This window comes from Crinia signifera, chromosome 3, assembly GCF_055691185.1.
Source record: "Crinia signifera chromosome 3, ASM5569118v1, whole genome shotgun sequence".
Lineage (NCBI taxonomy): Eukaryota > Metazoa > Chordata > Amphibia > Anura > Myobatrachidae > Crinia > Crinia signifera.
Window position 1 is genome coordinate 190212946 of NC_139219.1, and position 25673 is coordinate 190238618.

Sequence of the window (25673 nt, forward strand, 5' to 3'; positions counted from 1 at the left end):
GCCACCCCACGATCAACGTCAACCCGAAGCGTGGCGAGCGCAGCGAGCCCGCGAGGGGCGGCGGTACGCGTCCTCCGACCTTTTCATACCCCCACTATCCACGTCGGCGTGGAGTTGAGAATAGAATAGTGTGGCGAGCGCAGCGAGCCACCGAGCCCGAAGCGTGGCGAGCGCACGCGGATACCTTCACAGTTATACGCGTCCCCTCGCGGGCTTCACAGGTGTCCGTGGCGACGCGGACACCTGTGAAGCCCGCGAGGGGACGCGTTTACCTGTGAAGGTATCCGCGTCCCCTCGCGGGGCTCGCTGCGCTCGCCACGCTTCGGGCTCGGTGGCTCGCTGCGCTCGCCACACTATTCTATTCTCAACTCCACGCCGACGTGGATAGTGGGGGTATGAAAAGGTCGGAGGACGCGTACCGCCGCCCCTCGCAGGCTCGCTGCGCTCGCCACGCTTTGGGTTGACGTTGATCGTGGGGTGCCGTTAAAAATTGTGGGGGCCATTTCACACTTCAGGGGGACTATTAGGGCTCTGTGGCCCATTTAACATTGTTTCCTATGGAAAAATCGTGGGCATTGAACACTAAAATCGCGTCCAATCTGATTTTTAACATTGGTCCCTATGGGAAATCGCGGCCATCGCGGGCATCGCATCGCACCCGTTTTTTAGTGCATTCGATGGTCGCGATGGGCGCCGTTCTAGGTAAAGAGTACCCATTTTTTCAACACCCAGGGATGATGCTATGTGTGCTCCTATGAGCCAGAGCTGCAAGATTATTACATGCACATGTCAGGATATTAAAAATCTTGTCCCAAATCTGCTATCCCCTTAATAATGAAACCCTAAATTTGGGTCCAGCTTAAAAAGCTAGACCCAATTATCTAACAACATACTCACTCAGCTTTCATAAGTCACTTGTAGCCTCTCCCAGCAGCCTTCTGAGCACTGACTGGTGGATACTTCTAGCCAGCAACCAATCCTTGTGGGGAGATATCCTACCATTATCGCCCCTGGTGAGATACAACATTCTATTTATGCATTAGACCCCAGATTTTTGGACCCCTGTCTGTTCACCTGTGAATGTACAGCCAGTGTATACCTGCAGTGAATGCCACAAAACAATAATGTCTTTCTGTGGCCAGGGACACTTGCATATCTGAGCTCCCTACCTGCCAAATGCCATCTCTTTCAGATCAGACCATCACCACACAAGGCAGTATTGAGAAAGGGTCCGTAATGGAGGAGGGGCTAATTCTTGCAGCTCTAGCAGTAATGTGGCTGGTTCCAGGGACCAGGAACACATATCTCTTAGGGACAGCTATTAATAAATAAGAGCTTGCACCAATGTGCCCAGACAGCCCACACTATAGGAAAATATTTGGATGCAATGGTCCAAGCATTAGCCTTGCTACCTACCCATTGAGTTGCCCTACTTTTACTTATACATCTATATTTGAGGTATTCAATTGGATGATGAATATGAATCTGTTTGCAAGCAACTAGAAATAACTATTATTTACACACTATATTAACTATATGAGGAGACAATTCAACAAATGTCAGATGACTCGTAGAGAGTATGGTAAGTTGTCTCCATACGGTCATGATTTAGCATTTTATAAAAAACAGCATAACAAATTAACAGTAACAAAAGCTATTACATATAATATGATAGGACAGAGGTTAAGGAGAGAAGAGAAGGAGGGAGAGTTAAAGGAATCCATCATTCTCATCTAACAAGGCCAATGTTTATTCTACAGACAGTTCTATTTCACATGATAACTCACCTTCAGCATTGTTAAAGTGCATGAAAAGATACTTTTGATACAGTACATAGAGAATAGATTGGGAACCATGTTGATTCTGGAGCAGAATTTCATAAAACCCATTGATGTTCTGTCAAAATGGTTGATGTTTCGGGCAATCCCATCTAATATTCCAAGAGAAGCATGAGTAAGGTCTCTCTCATGCCACGAGCCCCAAGAGCAGACTGTAAATCATGGATACAGAATGGAGAGGGTCCTGGGGAGAAATAAAAAAGGTCTGAAACTATCTAAAGCATCTACTGAGAGCATAATTACAATTGAGCTTCACAAGATAATAATTAAGCTGGAAATAAGTTTAATGACCTCTACTTGACAAATAAAGGGTATACTGGAGAAGGGAAAGGGACAAATCTCATTTCTAACTACTGCAGACATGCAGAGAGTGTAGGAAACAAAAGGTCTGAGATATCAGACCCAGTGGGTTGGAGAGAGATCTTTCTGTACTTCATATGGATAAAGTGAACAGGAGAGAGGAGATACTGCTGCATTGCCCAAGTTGCTTCCACTGAGAGAGGGTAAGAAGAGCAAGTGTGGAAGTATTACGAGCATTTTAAACCAAAGAATTGTAGGCAGGGTCAGTCATTCAAAAGAGCGGTTATTGCTCAGAGTTTTGTGTACCTCGCATATTTCAGTTTTTCACTGGAATAAGTTCTTCTTGAAGCCCATCTCCCCAGCAAGAGCTTGATACTAAATTAATGTAAAAATTTACGTTTGCGAGTTTTAATTTAAAAATGGCAATTGTGATAAATATATGCCATATGTGCCTTACGGGAGAACCCCCCCCCCCCCCCCCTAACATCACTTCAAGCTGCCCCGGGGACTCTTCCAGCATGGTTGGCTCCTTCTCAGTGACATAATCTGAGTGTTGCAGGATAAAGCCATCCTGTAGCACCCCGGTTCCTGTTTATGCAAATGAGTTGGCAATTTGGGGTCAACCACAGGGACACCCACCTTTTTGAAGCCTATTCCCTAAATACACACAGCATTAAACAATGCAATAGTATGGTTAATCAGTGAATATTTTGCAGTCTTGTTTAGTATGATGGTAAACTAATCCTGTAACAAAGAATGTTGATTTATGAATTTGACCTATATATGTATAATATCCTCCTACATACTAAGCTGGCACACTATTTGGCTTATGCAATAATTATGTCTTGAAAGGGAGTGTCTTCTAAATCTTTTGCTCATATATCCACTGGGAAACTGTCTACAAATGCTGGAACTTCTGGGGCTTTTAGACTGCATTATTTACAGTATTACAGTACACTATTCACTCTTATTTCACCCATCTGTAATGCACTGTTTATGTGTTTATTAATATGTTAAGAACATTAAAAAAAAAACACTCAGGAGTAGTGTGCACAGCATCTATGTATCTATTTGCCCTTGCAGACTGAGTCTTCCTGTCAGCCAGTGACAGGCAATACCCAAATGCACCCCCTGCACACACAAAAACAAGCGGGTGGGATGCAGGACAGTCACCAAAAAAAATATCTTTGAGCAAAAATCTGGACAATTGGAAGGTGTGGTGCAGTTACTGTCAAGGGAGGGGTGTGTGTGTGTGGGGGGGTACTCTTTACCCCGACCTGGATCTGATTGAGGGGCCCGATGGTGGCCCTGGACCCACTACTCCCTCCCCTGTTACGGAGAACCAATCACAGAGAGAGAGAGAACTAACTGCTGTTGCAGCAGACTTGCACTTGCTGCTTAGTATTGTGTGCTGAGCTGGGTAGAGTGGCAGTGGAAGTGGTAGCATGTCCTCTCTCTCTCTGCCACCCCCTGGACATCCCACCGGTGCCCCCTGCGCATTTTTTAACAGAGACGTAACCACACCACTCTATTGGCCATGCCCCATCCATTGATCATGCCCCTTCATTTTATCGGGGCCAGGCAGAATATATATATATATATATATATATATATATTATGCTGCAAGACTCCCACTGACCTTTTGCCTGTGCTTGTGAGGACTGGGTACTTTTCTTCATAATTCTTCAGGATCTAGCAGTGCACCAGCCAGCGGACCCCCACAGGTACATAGCCTGCATGCACACCAGATACCAGGGAGGATGCAGAACCAGGAAGGGGAGGAGAGCAAAGGTAAGAGCCTCTCGACTGAGTTCGTACAGTGAGCCCAGCAGGGGCCGGCAGCTGCAGTCAGTGTACAGCATTCAGTCAATACTACTGCCGCTATTAGCCACTTGGTTGCAGCGTTTTCCAGCCAGGGGGATTGCCACTTTCAGCTGCAAACACAGGTGGAAAGCAGACAGCAGGGAGAGGGCGGCAAGATGCCGGTGGGCATCAGGTGAGCTTGCGGCTCAATGGCAAGAGCAGTCAGCGGAGGAGCTGTGGGGTGCCCTGTGCGATTGCACGACTCACCCTGCCGGGGAGGCAGTACACTACATGGGCGACTAAAGCTTTCCCCCCACCTGCGACCTGACAATTTTATACACAGCAGCCAATAGGCTCTGTGTTTACTTTCCCCAATGGGAGCACAGCCGCCGGCGAGGGACTCCTTGCTGCAGTAGCAGCTTGGCCAATTTTCAGTGTGCCCGGCACCCCGCAGACCCTGTCAGCGCTGGCTCCCCCAAGTCGCCGCAGGGTCTGCAATACCATAGTTATGCAACTGGGTAACATATTTATAATGTATAATTCAAGTGCACAATCTCGTACCTGATCTCTAGAGGAGGAGATGGGGCCCATTGGCGAATCTGCTGTACCCCAAGGCCAGTCCAACCCCACACAGGAGTGACAGTCCTTATTCTCAGCACTTTTTATGAGCTTCCACATAGGAAAGAGGCTTCTTGTATTATTATTCTTAGCCGGTCTTTTAAGAGTTATAAAACGCGGTAGAATGAGCCAGACATGTAGACATCTCCCCATTGTATTCTATCTTTATTTGATGTTTTTATGGACATTTTTTGAGAATGTGCAAACAATGGAAGACTCCCTTCCAAACAACTTTGGCTCTGATATAGACAGTATGATCCATTTTTATATTTTGAATGTTAATGTATAATCACATATTGTCCTACTAGAGGAAATATGATGTTGCTGTATCAGCATGAATAGCTTGTTATCTTTTCATTTCTTCCTGTTATTTCAGTGTATTACGCCACATATTTGTGCTAACCTGGCACTGACAAATGAACCCATTTCTGCATAGGAATTAAATATGTTTAGGCTCTTACACGTGAACATTCAACTAAAGAATTTTTATTAGCCCTAAATCCCTAGTGACAGCGGAACTATCCCATAAAAAAACAGGACTGTTCTGCTCAAAGGCCCCATAGGAGCCTCTCTGTCAATCATCAGGTTTGTAGGATGACAGTGGATCTCTTGTTTCAAAGGCGGAAGTCTTTCCTTTTAAGTGAGTTGTCCGCTGCTTGTTCAAAATTATCCTAACATGTTGTATTGTCTCAAACTTACAATAATGTTAAGCCAAATCCACTGAGACTAGTGTTCACTAGGGGATGTGTAAAATGCAAACATTGGTGGCAAACTATTTTTACGATACTTTTGAAAGTTGCTATTGGTTTTTGCAATTTGGAATGGGGACCGACTACTGGGATCTGGGAACGACATCGGCAATGTTAATTTTTAATGTTAACATTTTTTTTAAATAAATGTTTAAAAGTGTAATTTATAGTTAATCAGAAAATATGGAAGGTCCTGAGGAGAATGAGGTTCTGTGATCAATATGCAAGCAGCTGTGGAGGTAGTCAGCCTCACAACACAGAACCGCTAAAAACATAGCACTACAATATAATCTGTATGAGTCCATATTTGCGCAAAAAAAATTGATTAAAAACATGCACATATATTAATATACAATAGGCACACAGGCATACATTAATATACAATAGGCATATATAAATATACAATACACTACTATACTTCAATGAAGAGAATACAATGTCCACCATGGTGGAAAAAAAAACACACACGAACAAACGCGACAATACTTTTATAAGCACCTTAAATAAACATAGGGTGGGTACACACTTGGCCATTCATGTGATTTGGTTCTTGAATCGCCGATACATACAGGGGATGCAGTTGATTTGCCGGCGGTCGGGATCCCGGCGGTCGGAATCCCGACACTGGAATCCCGACCGCCGAAATCCCGAAACTTTCTCCCTCCGTGGGTGTCCACGACACCCATAGAGGGAGAATAAAATAGCGTGCCGAGCGTAGCGAGGCACCGGGCCCGCTGCGTGGCGAGCGCAGCGAGCCCGCAAGGGGGGGCGATCCATGTCCCCCCCTTGTCGGGATTTCGGCGGTCGGGATTCCGACCGCCGGGATCCCGACCGCCGGGAAATCGTATCGGATCCACATACAGGCATATGTACAAATATAGCTGCAGGATATATCAGCATCCGCTTGCTGCAGAGCTGAAGTAATATGTATATCTGTACTGTCATTATTGAACTGTTACCTACCTGGCTGTTGCACAGCAATCCCAATCAAATTCCTAGTATATGCAAGTATACCTGCCTAATAAAACTGATTATGATATGTCTGTGAAGGATGTCATTCATAGATATAGCTGCTGATTTTCTAGCCGAAATATTGTTCATCAGCTATACAAACAATATATCCACAAGTGCACACCCAGCAATAGTAAATTAAGATATTCATTGCCTTTAAATCAACCCTCCAGGAGTGTGTCATAAGCACATAGTGGCCCCAAAGATCTGTGTGCCATAGTAAACCAAGCAAATAGAAAGAACAAAATGCCACAGTCCCTGGGCCTCCAGGAGCATTTATGATATATCCTGGTAATCAATATAGTTAAATTGTTTAGATCTTTTTGAACCTCGATTTTGTAATCTTAAGGCCCCCATACACTAGGCAATTCACATGCAATTTGGGCTCTTTCCCTGAGATTGTGGTAATCAATCACAGGAAAATATCTCAATTTGCATGAAAATGACAGCAGGACCAATGCGATGTGCGGTCTCATGCGCATTGCACCAGAGCCTGCTTGTATTATAGGCTGCAGAAGAAATGTCTTGGATGGCTTCCAGGCAGGATTTGGCTGGGATTGTATGCAATATATTGCATGCAAGGTCCTAGGTAGCTCGAGGGGGGAAGTCGCCGTAGTGTATGGCCAGCTTAAAGGCACTGATATATACAAATAATAATTTGGGCTATCAGAATACAGTTGTTATGTCCTCCCGTGCAGCGGACAGTTTCTGGGACTGGATGATAAAACCCCCCATTCTGGAATCATTACAATTCCCCCTTTTGGTTCTGGTCTCCATAAGGATAAATACCACAATATATGGTGATATGCAATTTTAAAGTTTTTACTTTGTGAGTGATGTATGAAGTCAGCAGGAAAAGTGCTTGATGGCAGGTACAGTATGCCCACTTAGACTGCTGATGTCAGTGGTATAAATCCCAGACAGGGTTGATATGGGTGGTGTGTTCCCGGTTTTGGCATACTTGGGGAGTTCAGGTGCAGTTCTGGAGATAGGGGAAGCTGCCTGTGAGCAGGGTATTGTGTGTATTAAATAAAGCAAGCTAGAGAGAGCTGCTGCTGCTAGTATCTGTCTGGGACCTGCCAATGCAGAGACAGGGCGAGTGCCTTGGTCTATGCCTGCCTGTTATGAAGCTAAAAGAGCAGACACTTTGTGTTCAAGTTGAACGGAACTAAGTTTACCTATTGCTGCTGAAGAAAAGCCTGTTTTGGACTTAATGCGCTGCTGATAAGCCTCCTGTTAATTTGCTTATTAATAAAACCCTGTCTTGCTGCAACATACCTTCCAACTTTGTTGGGGACGGAGGAGGGACAGAGTGTTGCATGCCGCAGAGGGGGGGGGGGGGGGTAATTGCTGTCATGATGTTTCTTGTCCTCAGTCCCTCAGTCCAGTTCCCTTACCTGAGAATTAGTCTCCTGATGCTGTAGGGGTGACCACAGAGGTAAATGACAGTTTTCCCTTAGTGGATTTGGCAGGAGATGGGGATGAGCTGTCTACCCCTGAGCAGAATGTCCCTGACTTGGCAGTATCACAAGATGATTTTGGAACTGCTCAGTTGCGAGATTTCACCCTGAAAGGTGCATATGAAAATGTAAGTGTTCTGAATGGGGTTCCTCAAGAGCCAAATGCTGTTAATAATGATTTGCTGTATCGGGTAACAAAGGTACGAGGTGAATTAGTGGAACAGTTGTTGGTGCCAGAGACACGTCCAGAATCTCACTCTTACAAAGTTACCATAGGCGAAGCTCTCTCAAAGTCCCAAAAACAGTAGACCAGGGAGTTTTTGCAGCATAATAGGTATATCTTTTTCTGATCTTCCAGGAACTACTGATTTAATTCAGCATGACATAGTCACTGAACACAATGACAAGGAAAACGTTAAGCCGTACAGAATACCTGAGGCCCGGAGACAAGTTATCTCTGAAGAAGTTAAAAGAATGTTAGCTTTGGGGGTTATTGAGGAGTCTAAGAGTGAGTGCTCCAGCCCCATAATGTTAGTCCCAAAGCCAAATGTGACCTGGCGATTCGGTAATGACTTCCGCAGACTAAATTAACTCTCCATATGTGATTCCTACCCAATGCCTAGAGTCGATTGAAAGGTTAGGGCCAACGAGGTACATTACCAATCTAGACCTCACCAAAGGCTACTGGCTAATTCCCTTGTCAGAGGGGGCGAAGGAGAAAACTGCCTTCTCCACCCCAGATGGCCTCTTTCAGTATGTAAAGATGCAGTTCGGGTTACAAGATGCGCCAGCTATATATCAAAGGGAGATGGACAACATTTTGAAGCCTCGCAAAAAGTATACAGCTGCCTATCTAGATGATATTGTGGTCTTTAGTACTGACTGTCATCTGAGTAAGGTCCAGGTCATTCATGATTCTCTTAGGAATGCAGGGTTTACTGCTAATTCTGAAAAATGTGCTGTGGGGCTAGAGAATGCCTGATATTTGGGGTACATTGTAGGGAAAGGTATGATCAGACCCCAGGTAAATAAAGTTGAGGAGATACAGAGTTGGCCACAGACCCTCACTAAGAAACAAGTTTGGGAATTCCTGGGGATTGTTGGTTATTAACGCAGGTTTGTACCAAACTTTGCCTCCATTGCAGCGCTGCTAACTGAACTCACAAAAGAGAAAAAATCTGTTATGGTCCAGAGGTCTGAAGAAGCAGAAAAGCATTTCAGAGCCTTAAAAATGCCTTCTGTAGTCAGACACAATTAATAGCACCAGACTTCTCCAAAGAGTTTGGGGGGGGGGGGATATGTAGCAAGTCAGCAGGAAAAGTGCTTGATGGCAGGTATGCGCCACCGAGACTCCTGATGTCAGTGGTATAAATCCCAGACAGGGTTGAAATGGGTGGTACAGTCCAGGTATTGGTATGCTTGTGTTGGTTTACTACTGGCTATTCCCATACTACACACCAGGCTAATGAACTTCTGAGCTGGGAGTTCAGGTGCAGTTCTGGAGTGGATTAATAGGGGGAAGCTGCCTGTGAGCAGGGTTGGTATTGTGGTAAAGTTTTGGTGTAACACTAGTGTGTAGTGTTGATTAGTAACCACTGGTGGCGCTTTTTAGAATATGCATTTGTATTTTGTTTTCAATAATTGGGGCTAATGATGCTTTCTATATGAATGGCAGATATCTCATATGTTACTAGCATTAAGTGTTGTGAAGTTAAATAAACATTGTACTCATAATATGAATGGGTGCTCTTAAAAAAAATAAACCCCTCCAGACCAGAGAAATTGCAGTTTAAGCATTCTCACCTCCAGGCCAGAGACAATGGAATCTGAGCATTGTCACCTCCAGGCCTGAGACAATGAAGTTGGAGCATTCTCACCTCCAGGCCTGAGACAATGAAGTTGGAGCATTGCCAGGCCAGAGGCAATGGAATCTGAGCATTCTCACCTCCAGGCCAGAGACAATGGAATCTAAGCATTCTCACCTCCAGGCCAGAGACAACGGAATCTGAGCATTCTCACCTCCAGGCCAGAGACAACGGAATCTGAGCATTCTCACCTCCGGGCCAGAGACAATGGAATCTGAGCATTCTCACCTCCGGGCCAGAGACAATGGAGTTTGAGCATTCTCACCTCCGGGCCAGAGACAATGGAGTTTGAGCATTCTCACCTTCAGGGCAGAGACAATAGAGTTGGAGTATTCTCACCTCCCGGACAGAGACAATGGAGTTGGAGCATTCTCACCTCCCAGACAGAGACAATGGAGTTGGAGCATTCTCACCTCCAGTCCAAAGACAATGGAGTTGGAGCATCCTCACCTGCAGGCCAGAGACAATGGAGCTGGAGCATTCTCACCTCCAGGGCAGAGATGTAGGAGTTACAGCCCTGCCCTGCTCCCAAACCTCTCTAAGCTGCCATCATGATGGGCCTAATTTTATATGAAGGCCTGAAGCTGAAGCTCCATCTGTCTCATTGTTAATCTGACCCTGTACTCGATAAAGCTGCATGGATAATTGAAAGTTTTTTTATTTTCTTATTATTGAAGACAATTAATGGAATATCTTAATTCTCTGCCTGTGATTAAAACATGCAAACAAGCAAATTGAATTTTACCGGATGTCATGTCCGTAGAAGCCAAACTGCAAGAACCTGCATGCGGAACATCATCTGCGGGCAGAATGGGTTTGAACTGCCTGAAACATGTGGCTGTCACAGGGATCACTGATCCTTTTGATAACCTTTGCTGCTAGTTCACATGATAACTTGTGTTGTTACATAACATAACCCTTTCATGCAGCACACAGCAGCAATGTTCCGGAACAGTAATTCAAGCTACAAAAAAACCCCCAAGATACAGACTAATTTATTACTCAAGGTACAAAAATGATTTACTGTATTCATTATGTGTTGTGTGTCCCTATGGAAATGTGCCGCGTGGTCTACGTGCCCAGCAGAGAGCTGTCCTCTATGAAAATAAAATTCTTGCTGAGCATTACTGTTTCACTGTAGCTTTCAGCTTACTAGTGCTAGTGAAAAACTGATGCGATAACAATGCAGCCAAGCCACTGTAAAACTTTACAGCATAGAATGTGAGGCAATAAATGAAAAATAACCTAGCAAGCATAAGCAAGAGCGTCTAATCTTGTTGTCAGTGACTCAGCACTTCCCTCCTCCTGTCCTGTCCCACACATGCTGTCAGCTGATCCTCACAGCCCCAGCTCTTCCTGCACTCACACATCAACTAATCACACCTAGCACTTCTACAATTCCTAAATACAAAGGACCAGTCAAATCTATTATATATCTAATCACAACAAAAGCATCCAATAAATTAGCCTTTTATCTGGATCAGTACCAGACATGTCTTCTTTGATGGAGAAAAAGGAGCAACCAGTGGAGGAGCAGAATGGCAGCCAGACTTTTCTGTACACCAAGAAGAGGGGCTATGATATTACCCGTGACCCACATCTTAACAAGGTATTTAGGGCCCTCTAGATAATGCACACTGCATTGGTGCAATACTGCAATCCCAAATAGCATAAGTTCCAGCTTCCGCTACAGGTTATAACTTTGCACTATGCTATTCTGATGCTTATAAATGTCTCAGAATAGAATTGCTTCATTGTAGGAGATGCTCATTATTGGAAATGAATTAAAAGTACTGGATGTTTAAACATGTTTAGATTAGAATGAATCCAGCTCCAGCAATGTGTAGCGGTACACGTCTGTAATACTATAATGGGGTTTGTTAAGGCCACAGCTCATTAGCCTTTTATGTGTTTTTTTTTAACAACTAAAAACATAGCTAATATTTACGTGTTTGATTTGTGTTTTAGCTAATAGAGAAAGGCACAGAAACGTAATGCATAGCTTAAACCAGGCATGTCAAACCTGCGGCCCTCCAGCTGTTGTGAAACTACACATCCCAGCATGCCTTGCCATAGTTTTAGCAGTCCCTAATAGCAAAACTGGGGCAAGGCATGATGGGACTTGTAGTTTCACAACAGCTGGAGGTTGGACATGCCTGGCTTAAACTAAACTTTATTTCAAACTATTCATTCAAATTCTGTTCCTCTCTCCATTTATTTAATAAAAGCAAAGGGGAAATGTTAGAAATTTCTAGAGCCAGACTTGTTTTGTGGTTTCTACTTGGTTATAAAGGCAATAAAAAAAAAAAAAAAAATGCATGTGAATATGAGGCCTAACACTGTAAATTTGTCTTACATGCCTAAATCGATACAGTAAAAGTCAATGGTATTGTTCCCATTTGTCAGGTACAGTGTGTTTTTGTGACCATGCAATGTTGTTTTTATATGGTGCAAACAGAGGACAGTGGGGCAGATGTGTGTTGAAAAAAATGACAGGAGTTGATTGGTTGTACAGATTGCGGGCTCGTATGTACTAAGAACAGCCACGGAGGGCAATAGAGATTTTACCTGGCGAATATGCATTTTATAGCACTTTTCCTGTACGGTGTATAAAATGTATCCACAATTAAAAAAGTAGATCGCACACAACTTACATTATTGAAGACCACAGTTGTGCTCCCTGCCTGCCTCTACGCTCAACCATCCACTCTATCACCCACTCCTATCCTCCGGCTTCTACTGCGCATGACAGCATCCACAGATGGGGATGTGCATGTGCAGTAATCATGTGGCCAGCTAGACTAGGCAGATCACATTCTCAGCTGCGACCGCAAGTCACATAAAAAATGTTACATACGGGGAAGATGAAGGTAAAAACAGCCGGGAACGCCACAAATAGGCTGCAAAAGCAGTGCGAGCAGACTGTTACAGCAATGCGGTAAATAGTACATCTCGCCCTACGTCAACTCCCAGTAATGCACTGCACACTTGTGCAGTCAGTGTGCCTCAGCTCCCTATGCTCAGCACCATTAATCATTGTCACATCAGCAGATAGCTGAAGCTGCAGCACTACCCCACTCCCATGCAAAAACTTTTAGTTAAGGAAAAAAAAACCATGACAGCCATAGGGAGGCCCTAGATCAGTGGCGTAACAATAGCCTTGCAGACCCCGAGGCAGCGGGGAGGTGCTGAGTAAAGTGTGGGCGCTGGGGGTCTGCGGGGCTATCGTTCCGCTGCTGCCTGCCTTACCCCTGTTGCCGCTCTACCGCTGCTTCTGTAACGGGGACACGCAGATCTACTTCTCTGCGGTTCCTCCTTGCTTGGCTCCTGCTGCACACAAAATGAGTTGAACGCCTAGTCTAGCATCCGAAAAAATGGTCTGCTGTAAGGTGGCGGACATTTTGTGTGGGAGATTTTTTATAATAGCAGCAGGAGCCGAGTGAGGAGGAACGCCGGGACTGCAGAGAAGTAGTTCTGCGTGTCCCCGTTACAGAGGCGGTGTTGGCAAGCAGCAGGTGGTAAGGCAGGGGGTTCACTTTTCTTGGGGGGGGGGGGGCGCAATTTTTGTAGTTACGCCACTGCCCTAGATAGAGGAAGGACTGGGGGTACTGACCCCCTGAGCCTCTCCCTTAATCCGGCCCTGGTCCCATTCACACCCTATGGAGAGCTGGCTCACTGGCGCTTGATGTCATCTACAAGAGCTAAGGCCAATCCCCAGCAATAACCCGTGTCCAGCCTGCAATGTGAACAGGTTCCAAGCTTCGGTGACATGCCTTGAAACATGTCTTGTTTGATATGGTCACACAGCAATGTTTGGGTCAGGAAGATGTGAACGTGAATAAAGAAATAATATGTGAAGTTATGTGATACTCAGAATAATAGGTGGTTTTACCTATTATTGGGCATGTCTTTATGTTCTATATATTAGCAAAATGTGCTATTAAAACACTGATGTTGTTTTGTTCTATGGGGTTTCAAAGGAGAACAACAGAGAGTGGGGCAGATGTATTAAGCCTGGTAAAGTAATAGTAAAGTAAAGTAGTGATAATGCTGTGATAAAGTGTAAGATGATAATGCACCAGCTAATCAGCTACTAGTAGTCATTTTTCAAACACATCTAATTGGTTAGTGCATTATCTCCTTCCACTTATCACTGCTTTATCACTTTACCAGGCTTAATACACCTGCCTCGGTGTGATGTGTAGCAAAGTGTATGTAATTATACACAGCAATATCTATGAAATGATGCCAGTTCATCTATGTAAATATAGTCATAGGAATCACACAATTGAATGACTATCTCATATATATTTAGCCAGATCTGTCACTCATCCCCTGTGTGTATATCGTTCCCGCTTAGCGTTATACACAAACCCGCCCCCCCATGGAAAAGACCAGGGTTATACACACCACCCCCCTCCCCCTTTGACATCACCTCCCCCCGCCCAGCCAGGGCTACAGTACACGCCCACCATCCACCATGGTGTAGTGAGCGGCATCCCCCCCCCCGGACCCCCCTCCCGCGATTCGCAGGCCCCCACAAACCCCCCTCCCGCGATTCTTGGACCTCCGCGACCCCCGTGACCCCTCCCGCAATTTGTGGACCCCCCTGACCCCTTTCCCGCAATCCCCCCCAGCGGACCCCCGCTCCCGCATTTTACATACCCCCGTGAGAATGGGGGATCCTGTACCGCCACAAGCAGGTGCCGCCCATAGGTGGTAAATCCGGCCCTGGCTGTCGGGCTGCAGGTTCCCCCACTGCCACAACTTTTATCAATGTCTTGCCCACATACCACTGTTACAAAGCCTCCTGCTCTCATGCACCCTAACTCCCTCCCAGTGGGAGGAGACGCACACCCACTGCTGGGAGTTGCATACTGTCCCCCACCCTCCTCCAGTTCTAGGGATGCCCATCGACCATCAATGATTTAAAATCATTGATGGTTTATGGCCGATGTTGAATACTTTTGCCATTAATGTGGGAGGACCAGATGGTTTCCCTACATCGATGGCATAGGAGAACCGATCAAGTTTCAATTTTTTTTAAGGTGCCGGGACAAGGAGCATAGCTCCGACCCCCCACACCCGGAAGTCCCGCCACCGAGTTCTGATTGACCCACGGCCTATTCAGTCAGATATAATGGATGACCATCGATAGCTACAACAGTTAGAAACATAGAAACATAGAATTTGACGGCAGATAAGAACCATTTGGCCCATCTAGTCTGCCCCTTTTTTTACCCTTCAGGTAAACTCAACCCTTTTTAATCCTTATTTCTTTGTAAGGATATTCATATGCCTATCCCAAGCATGTTTAAATTGTTCTACTGTCTTAGCCTCTACCACCTCTGATGGGAGGCTATTCCACTTATCCACTACCCTTTCTGTGAAGTAATTCTTTCTAACATTTCCCCTGAACCTACCTCCCTCCAGTTTCAGTGCATGTCCTCGTGTTTTATTACTTCTTTTCCTTTGAAGAAAATTTCCCTCCTGTACTATGTTAAAACCATTGATATATTTGAAGATTTCGATCATGTCCCCCCTTTCCCTTCTCTGCTCCAAACTATACATGTTTAGATCTTTTAGTCTATCCAGGTAAGTTTTGTGATGTAGGCCATGCACCATTTTAGTTGCCCTTCTTTGTACACTCTCCAATGTATTTATATCCTTCTGAAGATATGGTCTCCAGAACTGGACACAGTATTCCAGATGAGGTCATACCAATGACCTATAAAGTGGCATTATTAAGTCTTTTTTTCTGCTACTGATTCCTCTCCCTATGCATCCAAGCATCTGACTAGCCTTCCTTATTGCTTTGTTACATTGCCTCCCTGCCTTTAAGTCACTTGAAATAGTGACTCCTAGATCCCTTTCCTCCTCAGTAGTTTCCATTATAGTACCATTGATACTATATTGAGCCTTTGGGGTTTTGAGTCCCAAGTGCATAATTTTGCATTTTTTAGCATTAAACTGTAGTTGCCATTCTCTTGACCAATTCTCAAGTTTACTTAGATCATCAGTCATTTGATTTACCCCTCCTGGTGTGTCTACTCTGTTGCATATCTTTGTGTCATCTGCAAAAAGGCATACTTTCCCTTCAATACCATCTGCAATGTCACTAACAAAGATATTAAAGAGCACTGGTCCAAGTACAGATCCCTGGAGTACTCCACTGGTAACATGTCCCTCCATAGAATGCACTCCATTTACTACAACTGTCTGTTTCCTATCCTGCAACCAGGTTCTTATCCATTTAATTGTTTTATAATCCAATCCCACACTTTCAAGTTTATTTAGCAGCCTGCGATGTGGGGCAGTGTCAAATTCCTTACTAAAGTCTAGATATGCCACATCAACAGCCCCCCCTTCATCTAGTATTTTGGTCACGGAGTCAAAAAAGTCAATGAGACTTGTTTGGCATGATCTCCCTGCAGTAAAACCATGCTGTTTTGGATCCTGTAAGTTGTTTAATTTAAGATATTCCACTATTCTTTCTTTTAATAGTGTTTCCATTAATTTCCCTACTACTGATGTAAGGCTCACTGGTCTGTAGTTACTTGCTTCTTCTTTGCTTCCGCTTTTGTGCAGTGGAACTACATTTGCTTTTCTCCAGTCCTCTGGAACTGCACCTGTATCTAGTGACTGGTTGAATAAATCTGTTAATGGCGCTACCAACACATCTTTTAGTTCTTTTAGTATCCTTGGATGCACTCCGTCTGGCCCCATTGATTTATCCACTTTCAGTCTTGAAAGTTCTGTTAGGACTTTCTCCCTAGTAAATGTACTTCCATCTACCTTATTTTTATGAATGTCCTTGCAACTTAACTGTGGTCCCTTCCCTTCTTCTTCTATAGTGAATATGGAGCAGAAGTAATTATTTAGATGATGGTTGATGGTTATCCAAGTAATATTTTACTACTATCTATGGCAGGGTGCAAAATCGCCATCAATGCAAACCATCGATGGCGTCTGCACCAATGGCCATCCCTACTCTGCAACAGCCCAAAACCTTTACTACCATGCCCACACACCCCTATCACTGCCCTGCCTCCTGTTCTCCTGCCCCGTAACTTCCGCCAGTGGGGACCCGCTCACCCTGTGTTGCCCACATTCCCCTATCATGCTTTACCACCCAGCCTCCTGCTCTCATGCACCCTAACTCCCACCCAGTAGGAGGAGACACTGACTCAGGGGCATCATCCTGTACTCCTGCGCTGGCATGCTGGATGCTCACCCACTGGCTGAAGCTGCACAGTGTCCCCCACCCTCCTCTGCACCAGCGCAAAAGCTTTAGTCCCCCTCATACCCATACACCCCTATCATTACCCAGCTTCCTGCTCTCCTGAACAGTAACTTCCAGCACTGGGGAGTCGCTGACGCTGTGTTGCCCACATACCCCTATCATGCCTTATAGCCCAGCCTCCTGCTCGCATGCACAATAACTCCCACCCAGTAGGAGGAGAAACTGACTCAGGGGCACCGTCCTGTACTCCTGTGCTGCCACGCTGGACCCTCACCCACTGGCAGAAGCTGCACAGTGTCCCCCACCCTCCTCTTTAGTCCCCCTTATGCCCACACACCCCTATCACTACCTAGCCTCCTGTTTTCCTGTGTCGTGACCTCTGCCAGTGGGGAGCCGCTGACTCAAAAACACCCTACTATACTATTGCACACACACACACACACCTAAACAACACGCACGTACACCCCCCACACCCACAAATGTCACTGTACCCTCCACACTATCAATGTACATCTTACTCTGTAACCGCTTTTTAATTAAACAAAACAATACAAACACCCTTCGAAATCATATGCTCTCTATTTAACACATTTCACCTATAACTCAAGTTGCAATACAGGGCAATTCTTTCATACAATTCAAACCATATTTCACACAAAAGTTCACAAATTAAGGGGGCACAGACCCTTACACCGGTGTGAAGAGCGCCCGTAGGGCGCGATGAATCACCTAGTCCAAAATAATTTACATATATGTTGAATTATTACTAGGAAACAAGCATCTGACGATGCGGTATGTATATACAGATTGAGTATCCCTTATCCAAAATGCTCGGGACCAGAAGAATTTTGGATAATGGCTAATTCCGTATTTCAGAATATTTTTATATTTCATTAATTAACAAAGTTTGTGTACAATCTCAGATACTATCTGAGGTACTGCAATTGAATGCCAATACATATTTAGTGCCAGTTACACACTGTATCATGTCCTCAGTATTGCTGTTATAGATGTCCCCAGTAGTGCTGTTATAGATGTCCCCAGTAGTGCTGTTATAGATGTCCCCAGTAGTGCTGTTATAGATGTCCCCAGTAGTGCTGTTATAGATGTCCCCAGTAGTGCTTTTAGCAAGAAAATCATTTTTTTGTTCTCTTTCTGGAATGTATGGTTTTCAGAATAATTTGGATAACGGATATTTGTATAAGTTATACTCAACCTGTACCACTATATATTTATATCTACCAGTATAAAAGGCAGATCTGCTTACCTCAGTGTTTTACATGTTTCCCTTTATATTATTTGAAACCACTATACAGATGGACTTGTAAATTGTTATTTTGGATTACTGTAGCAAGACCTAAGTATAACAATGGCCGTGGATAACTGATAATAAATACTGATTGCAATGTACATTGTAGTAGGGGAAAGGTAAATGCAGGGGTTCAATATACAGCATCATTACTGGTTTTATATTGCTGTGGTACTGTAGGTCATTTCAGGCCAGCATTATCAGTTCTAGATGGTTGTGGTTTTGCAGAGTGCAGCCCCTTTCTGCAGTATTGTAGTTTCTGAACAACAAAACTAAACATCCAGAATTTACAGTCTGTATTAGAAATGAATGCTCAGCACCCCTCGCATAAGCATGTGTATTGGGGAGTGTGTGCATGAGAAAAGAAGTTACTGGACAATCACCGGCTTCCCAAGTTCTATTCAAAGTTTCAAACAGCATGGTCTGAAGTGTGAAAACAAAACTGTTCTCTACCAGTGCACTGTTGTCCTGATGTATCACTAGCAACACTCATCACAGACAGGGGAGAGGCCCACACTCTTATTTCATCTCAGAATATACACCCCACAGCACCCCTGCAAGATAGAGATGTTGGTACAGTCCTTTAATGTTCAGTCTTAAAAATAGTTTGAGGGAAAAAACTGGATGAGTTTTCACACTACTAGGCTGTGTTCTATCACTGGACATAAGTGGCAGTGCTCGTATTAAGCAGAATGCAAGGATCCCTATAATAATAGCTTTATTGAGATCTATAAAATTTTTGGAGGATACACCATACTTGCCGACTTTTGAGCTGGGCTTTGCGGGAGAGAGCAGCTTGTTAGAGGAAATAGGGGGCGTGGGAGCTCTCAAACGTAATTTGGATAGCTCCGCCCATGGTCCTGCCTCATTTACGGGCATGTAAATGGGGCAGGCCATTGGCGGATCTATGCAAAGTACATTTCAGAGTGTACTTTATAGTTACATTTTGCAAATTTGAAAATCTTTCCTTCTTCCCTCCCTCCCTCCCTCCACGACGCTGTTGCTTTATAAAAATAAATGTTCCTCTCCTCCTGCACCTTATATGTTATATGGTAGTGGGGAGGGGAGCAATTTTTATGAAGCTGCAGCGGCAACGTGGGGGTCTGTAGCGAGGGGGGGGAGAAGAGACAGCCTGAGCCCGAGGCATGCGCAGTCACTGGGGTTTTTTTTTTTTGACAGGCAGCCTAAAAGCCGGGAGGATCCCATAGATTCCCGGGAGACCGGGAGAAGGGATCAAAAAGCGGGATACTCCCGCTAAATGCGGGAGGGTCGGCAACCCTGGGATACACCAATACACATGTGCTGTTATGGTTCTATAAAGTTTCAGCCCAGACTAATGTAAAATATATAAATGATGGGTTACTTACAAATGAGAAGTGTAGCATAATTAGCATTATTTACATATAAGTCACACGACTTTACAACATAGTTTAAAGAGCAAATTGTAGAAGTCAACTCATGATATATTTAAAGCTGGGTACACACTGAAATAATGGGCGTTCATTCTCCGGCATCAGAACAAATGCCCTTGAGCTGACATTCTGTGTAGACATTAGAATGAGTTTAAAGAATAGGTTATTCTGTTTGATTCGCAAGGTTGCAAATTCGCAGCCTTGCGAGTCTACCAAACCCCGCCTTTCAAATGGTGGCACGCCGGCCCACCATTCACAGGGTGCGTATGTTCACACGGCATGCGACTGGATGATTCATATAAACATCCATTTGCATGTCAGTGGGAACCTCCCATATATTTCAATGGTCGGCAACCATATGTAAGGTTACTCTGAGCAACCTTACATATGCGTGTACTCTCGGGGGAAGTGGGTGGGCACTCGCCCGTATGTCAGTCACGGCTGCATTAGCATAAGTACACCCAGTGTTCCCATATGCTAATGGACCAGTGCACGGTGCATGGAACAGTGCATGGAACGTGCAAGCATATCTAAGTGACTCTCGGGTCACTTAAATTTGCGTGCACCCTCGGAAGGAAGTGGGAGGGCAGCTAACATCTGATGAAGTCAGCTGGCCGCCCCTGTCATCATGGCCCAATTACCATGGGAACGCCCAGCGTTTACATGGCAACTCCCATGAATCTAACATTCCCATGGGCGCGACTATCGGCCTCCGCCCTATGCCCCCCGACCACAGCCTTGGGTGCGTGCACCCAGTGAACAGTCTGTTCGCAGTGACTGCACGCACCCGGCGTATGCACATGTGCAGAAATGCGGCTGCACATGCGCATACGCCATACATCGTCCCTGTGCGAACGTAGTCTGGCTGTGAATGGACCAAAATAAGGTCCTTAGCACCCAGCTGAACACCATGGATTTTAAGACACAGACAGAAATTTAAATTGGGATAGTCTCTAAAAAAAATACCTTCGGAAAAAGCTGCCTCCTTTGGTTGTTGTAAATTAGGTCAACAATGTCTAGGTTGACAATTAAAAAGGTCGACATTCACAAGGTCGACAGTGAAAAAGGTTGATCTTTAAAGAGGTTGACACCTGAAAAAGTCGACATGCAGTTTTTTCTCTTTCAATGGTCCTGGTGACACAGCTCAACACTGGGATGTAGGAGGGTCCGAAGGAGCCAGGCACCTATCCTAAAGTTTTAGAGGGTAGGCTCCTCCCCTACTGCATCCCTGGACTCTTCAGTTCGTGTTAGGTGCCCACTGGAGTGGGTGCTATTCTAAAGGGCTGCAGGAGCAGCCGAAGAATTAGAGTAGTTAGGGGATTTTTATTGTTTTATTAACTTTTACCCTAGCTAGGTAGGCACAGTGTGAGGATTCTCATAGTGAATCCTCACACTGCTAGCGCAGCAGGAGCTGACAGAAGCGCGTCCTGTCAGCTCACTGTGCACAGGGGAGACACTGTCTGGTCTCCCTGTGCAGCGCTTATAGCCTTTTCTAAAAGGCTGCCTGGGCTCCGGAGTACCCTGAAACCGGCTCCACATTTAGGTGGGGATCATGGGGGACAGGCGCTCCGTGATGGCGGCGGCCATTTTATGCGGAGCTTACACGCTGAGCTCCTAGATGAGAGGACAGCAGCGTTGTGACAGGCATGTTCCAAGTGATCCCCAGTCGAGGGGGAGACACTGGAACTAGGAAATCCTAACTAAGGAGCGGCTGGCTGGGGGTGGTTGGCGCCAAAAGGTCACGGACCCCGCAGGGACCTGTGGTCTCTTCCTTCACTCTGACTTTGGCGCCTTTCAGAACGCTTGCAGCGGAGCTGAGCTGGCTTACTGATCCTGGCAGAGTGACTTGGATTTCCTGGGCATCGCTTCCCCGCAGTTGAAACCAACAGACAGATAAGTGACTGGGTGCATTGCCTCTGTATATACGCTTGTACATTGTTTGCACTGTGTATACTGATAGATATACATTTATCACTTGCATCATGTCTGAGCATCAGGCTGTGGTTTTGGAGGAGGGAGCCCTTAGTGCACTGAGCGCGTGCAATGTTTGCACACAAAAGTTTGTCCCTGAGCAGATGGCCAAGGGGGGCTTATGTATTACTTGCGCTGATGTGAGACCCATGGGCAGTGAACCCCATAGGGCAGAGCAGATGGAACCTGCGTGGGCCAGGGCCCTAGGCAGGTCAGTTAACGCTTTGGTGCAGCTTTTGGACAGGCAGAGTGATGGGCTGGTAGAATCACAGAGACCTATGCCATCATCTCAGCAGTCGTCTGGCTCCTTGCCTCTTACCCAGGCAGATCCTGCGCTGATTCAGGTGATGCAGGATACTGCTAAGGGGATCAACAGGTTCAGTGAAATGCTGGACAAAATGGATGATGTGGCAGGGACCCCTAGAAGGTCTTATGCTTTGACTACTGTGGTAGATGAGGAGGAAGGAGAGTATACTGACATCCCCTGGGATCAGGGTGATGATTTGGAAGAGAACTCTGCTGCTGGTATAGAGGATCTCATTGTAGCTGTGAAGCAGGCTTTAAAGCTGTCTGTGGAGGATAAGACTCCTGTTAAAGGTGTTTTTAAGCGACAGCGGAAGGAGGCTGTTACTTTTCCTTCAGATGAGGGGTTACAGGAATTGTTAGAAGGGGCTTGGAAAACTCCTGATAAAAGGCTTCAGATGCCTAAGCGATTCCTTAATCTGTACCCCATGCCAGAGTCTCATGCGGAGCTCTGGGAAAAGGTCCCAGTGGTGGACGCTTCAGTGGCACGGTTGTCCAAGGCTACTGTATTACCAGTACAAGGCGGTGCAGCTTTTAAAGATTCTGTGGATAAAAAGCTGGAGGGAAACCTCAAGGCTATCTTTGAAGGGGTGGGGTTTACCTTACGGCCCCTTATTGCTTCAGCCTGGGTCTCTAAGGCCATGATAGAGTGGGCTGGTGAATTATGCACCATGCTGCAGGCTGACCCTGGTGCGTTACTCCTTGCAGAAAAGATTAAGGCAGCTGCAGAATATGCAGTGGAAGCAGAGGAGGAAGCTATTAAAATGGCAACCAGAGTGTCCACAGTCTCCATTAATGCCAGGAGAGTGCTTTGGCTTAAAGCCTGGGAAGCAGACAATGAGTCCAAGAAGGCTCTGGAAACATTAGCCTTCAAAGGAAAGGTACTCTTTGGTACCGAATTAGAGGAGATTATAAAACAGGCCACGGGCGGCAAAAGTACATTCCTGCCGGCCTCCTCAGCAAAGCAGACGTCCAGATTTTCTGCTTTTAAGCCGTCCTTTCGGCCCTCCCCTAGAGGTGGTGCGTCCTTTCGAGGACAGTCTTTCAGGGGAAGGTTTCAGTCCTCTAGAGGCAAGACACAAAAGTCAAAATTTGGCTCTTTTCACAAGAAGCCTGCCACAAAAGGAGAGGATAAACCCTCTGCATGACTGTCAGGGGCTTCGCCCGACAGTGACAAAAGTGGGGGGGCGTCTCACACTCTTCAGGGACGCTTGGGCTTCTCTAGGCCAGGATGCCTGGGTGTTAGATATTATAACACAGGGTTACAAAATCCCTTTCAGAGGGCCGCCTCCAAAGAGGTTCATTCCCACATCCTTACTAAAGGAGGCACGGCTTCGAACAGCTCTTGTGAGAGCAGCTCACTCCCTTTTGGAAAAAGGGGTGGTTACACCAGTCCCCAGGGCAGAGTGGAAGAAAGGCTTTTACTCCACGCTGTTCCTGGTGCCCAAACCAGACGGGTCTTTCAGACCAATACTAAATTTGAAGTCTCTAAATGTTCATTTATGGGTAGACCATTTCAAAATGGAGTCCCTACGGTCAGTACTCCTGAGTCTGGACCAGGGAGAATTTTTGGCGTCCATGGATGTCCAGGACGCATATTTGCACGTCCCTATACACCCGGAGCATCAGACCTTGTTGAGGTTTGCCATAGGAGACCTGCATTTACAATTCCGGGCGTTACCCTTTGGGCTAGCAACCGCGCCAAGGGTATTCACAAAGATAATGTCAGTGATGGCGGCGGTGCTGAGGCTCAGGGGAATCACAGTCATACCCTATTTGGACGATCTCCTGTTCAAAGCAGAGTCAGCAGCCATGCTGCAGAGTCACTTGGCAGAGGCCATCAGTTTTTTGCAGGCTCACGGCTGGATTTTAAATTTGCAAAAATCTCAGTTGGTACCGTCACAAAGGCTCCAATTCTTGGGAGTCATACTGGACACCCATCTTCATCGGGTATTCCTCCCGGAGGTAAAGGCCAGGGATCTGGTCACCCTAGTCCAGGAGATTCTCAGGGCTCAGAGCATTTCAGTATGGAGGTGCCTCAAGCTCCTGGGGAAAATGGTGGCGTCATTCGAGACGCTTCAATTTGCCAGGTTCCACTCTCGGAGGTTCCAATGGAACATTTTGTCAGCCTGGTCAGGAAACACTTTGACCATGAAATCCGAGATGATAGTGCTGTCTTCGGACACTCGGGAATCCTTGAAATGGTGGACAGAAGTAGATTCCCTTCAGTGGGGTCGGTCATTACAGACCTGGGACTGGTTGGTAGTAACTACCGACGCCAGTCTCAGGGGCTGGGGGGCAGTAGCCCTGGATCTCAGGCTTCAGGGCCTGTGGACGGCAGAGGAATCAGCGTTACCAATCAACATCTTGGAGCTGAGAGCTGTCTGGAAAGTGATTTCCTTGGCGGGAGACAGGTTACAGAACCTCCCTTTGAGGATTCAGACCGACAATGCCACAGCTGTGGCGTATCTGAATCACCAGGGAGGTACACGCAGCAAATTGGCCATGTGGGAGGTGTCCAGAATCTTCCTATGGGCGGAACAGAATGTTCCAGCTGTATCGGCTATATTCATTCCAGGAATAGAGAATATAGAAGCCAACTTCCTGAGCAGGGAGGAGCTCAAGGAAGGGGAATGGAGCTTACACCCTCAGGTGTTTCACCAGATCACTTCGATGTGGGGAACTCCGGATGTGGACCTGATGGCATCCAGGGTCAACCGTCAAGTGCCCAGGTTCTATGCCAGAACAAGGGATCCACTAGCGGAGGCAGTGGATGCCATGACTATTCACTGGCAGGGAGATCTCCTTTATGCATTCCCACCAGTACCAATGTTACCGAGACTTCTGAAGAAAATACAGGGGCAGAAGGTTCCAGTGATCTTAGTGGCCCCAGATTGGCCAAGGAGGTCCTGGTACTCGAGGCTTCAGAGGTTGTCTGTGGACTCATGGCGTCTACCTCTGAGACCAGACCTTCTAAGACAAGGCCCATTCAATCACCTCGATTCAGATCGATTGATTTTGACGGCCTGGCTATTGAAACCATCATTTTGAAAAGGAAAGGGTTTTCTGAGGCAGTAGTACAGACGATGATAAAAGCCAGAAAAGCTGTATCTTCGGCAAATTATTATAGAGTCTGGAAGACTTACATTCGATGGTGTGAGAGAAGAAAGGCTCATACATCTCATTTTAAGCTATCAAGAATGATGGAATTCTTACAAGATGGTTTTTCATCGGGTCTAAGCCTTCAGTCACTGAAGGTGCAGATTTCAGCCTTGTCCATCTATTTCCAGAAAAAGATAGCCATTTTGCCGGAAATTCAAACCTTTTTACAAGGAGTATCCAGGTTGAAACCTCCATACAAGCAACCAGTAGCACCTTGGGATCTATCACTGGTTTTGGAATGCCTTCAAAAGGCACCATTTGAACCTTTAAGGTCGGCTGACTTTAAGTTTCTCACGTGGAAGCTAGTGTTTTTGTTAGCAGTAGCATCTGCTAAAAGAGTTTCAGAGTTGGGAGCCTTGTCATGTAAATCTCCCTTCTTAATTTTTCATGATGACAGGGCTGTTTTAAGAACAGTGCCTCAGTTTTTACCGAAGGTGGTATCTACCTTCCATTTAAATCAGGAGATAGTTCTACCTGTGTTTCAACCCCCAGAGGGTTCTAAGAAAAGGGACAAGTTGAGAACTTTGGATGTTGTGCGTGCGTTACGCATATATGTGGACAGAGTGAAGAGTGTCAGGAAGACTGACACATTGTTGGTATTGTATGACGTACACAAAATTGGTTGGCCT

At 45.7% G+C, this 25673-nt stretch overlaps 1 protein-coding gene across 2 annotated transcripts in view; it reads left to right on the forward strand.

The window, feature by feature from the left end:
* The first annotated feature begins 2188 nt into the window (after positions 1-2188).
* The window catches only part of ME1 (malic enzyme 1), a 281949-nt gene continuing 258464 nt past the window's right edge, over positions 2189-25673 (forward strand). Inside the window, exon 1 of one of the 2 annotated variants that reach the window (XM_083177132.1) lies at positions 2189-2341. Coding sequence is in view for 1 of the 2 variants with exons in the window: in XM_083177131.1 (XP_083033257.1) it covers positions 11137-11253 (117 nt within the window). In the remaining variant the exon portion in view is untranslated. Of the gene's footprint in view, positions 2342-10954; positions 11254-25673 lie in introns of those variants that run through there. The other variant, XM_083177131.1, reaches the window with a different exon arrangement.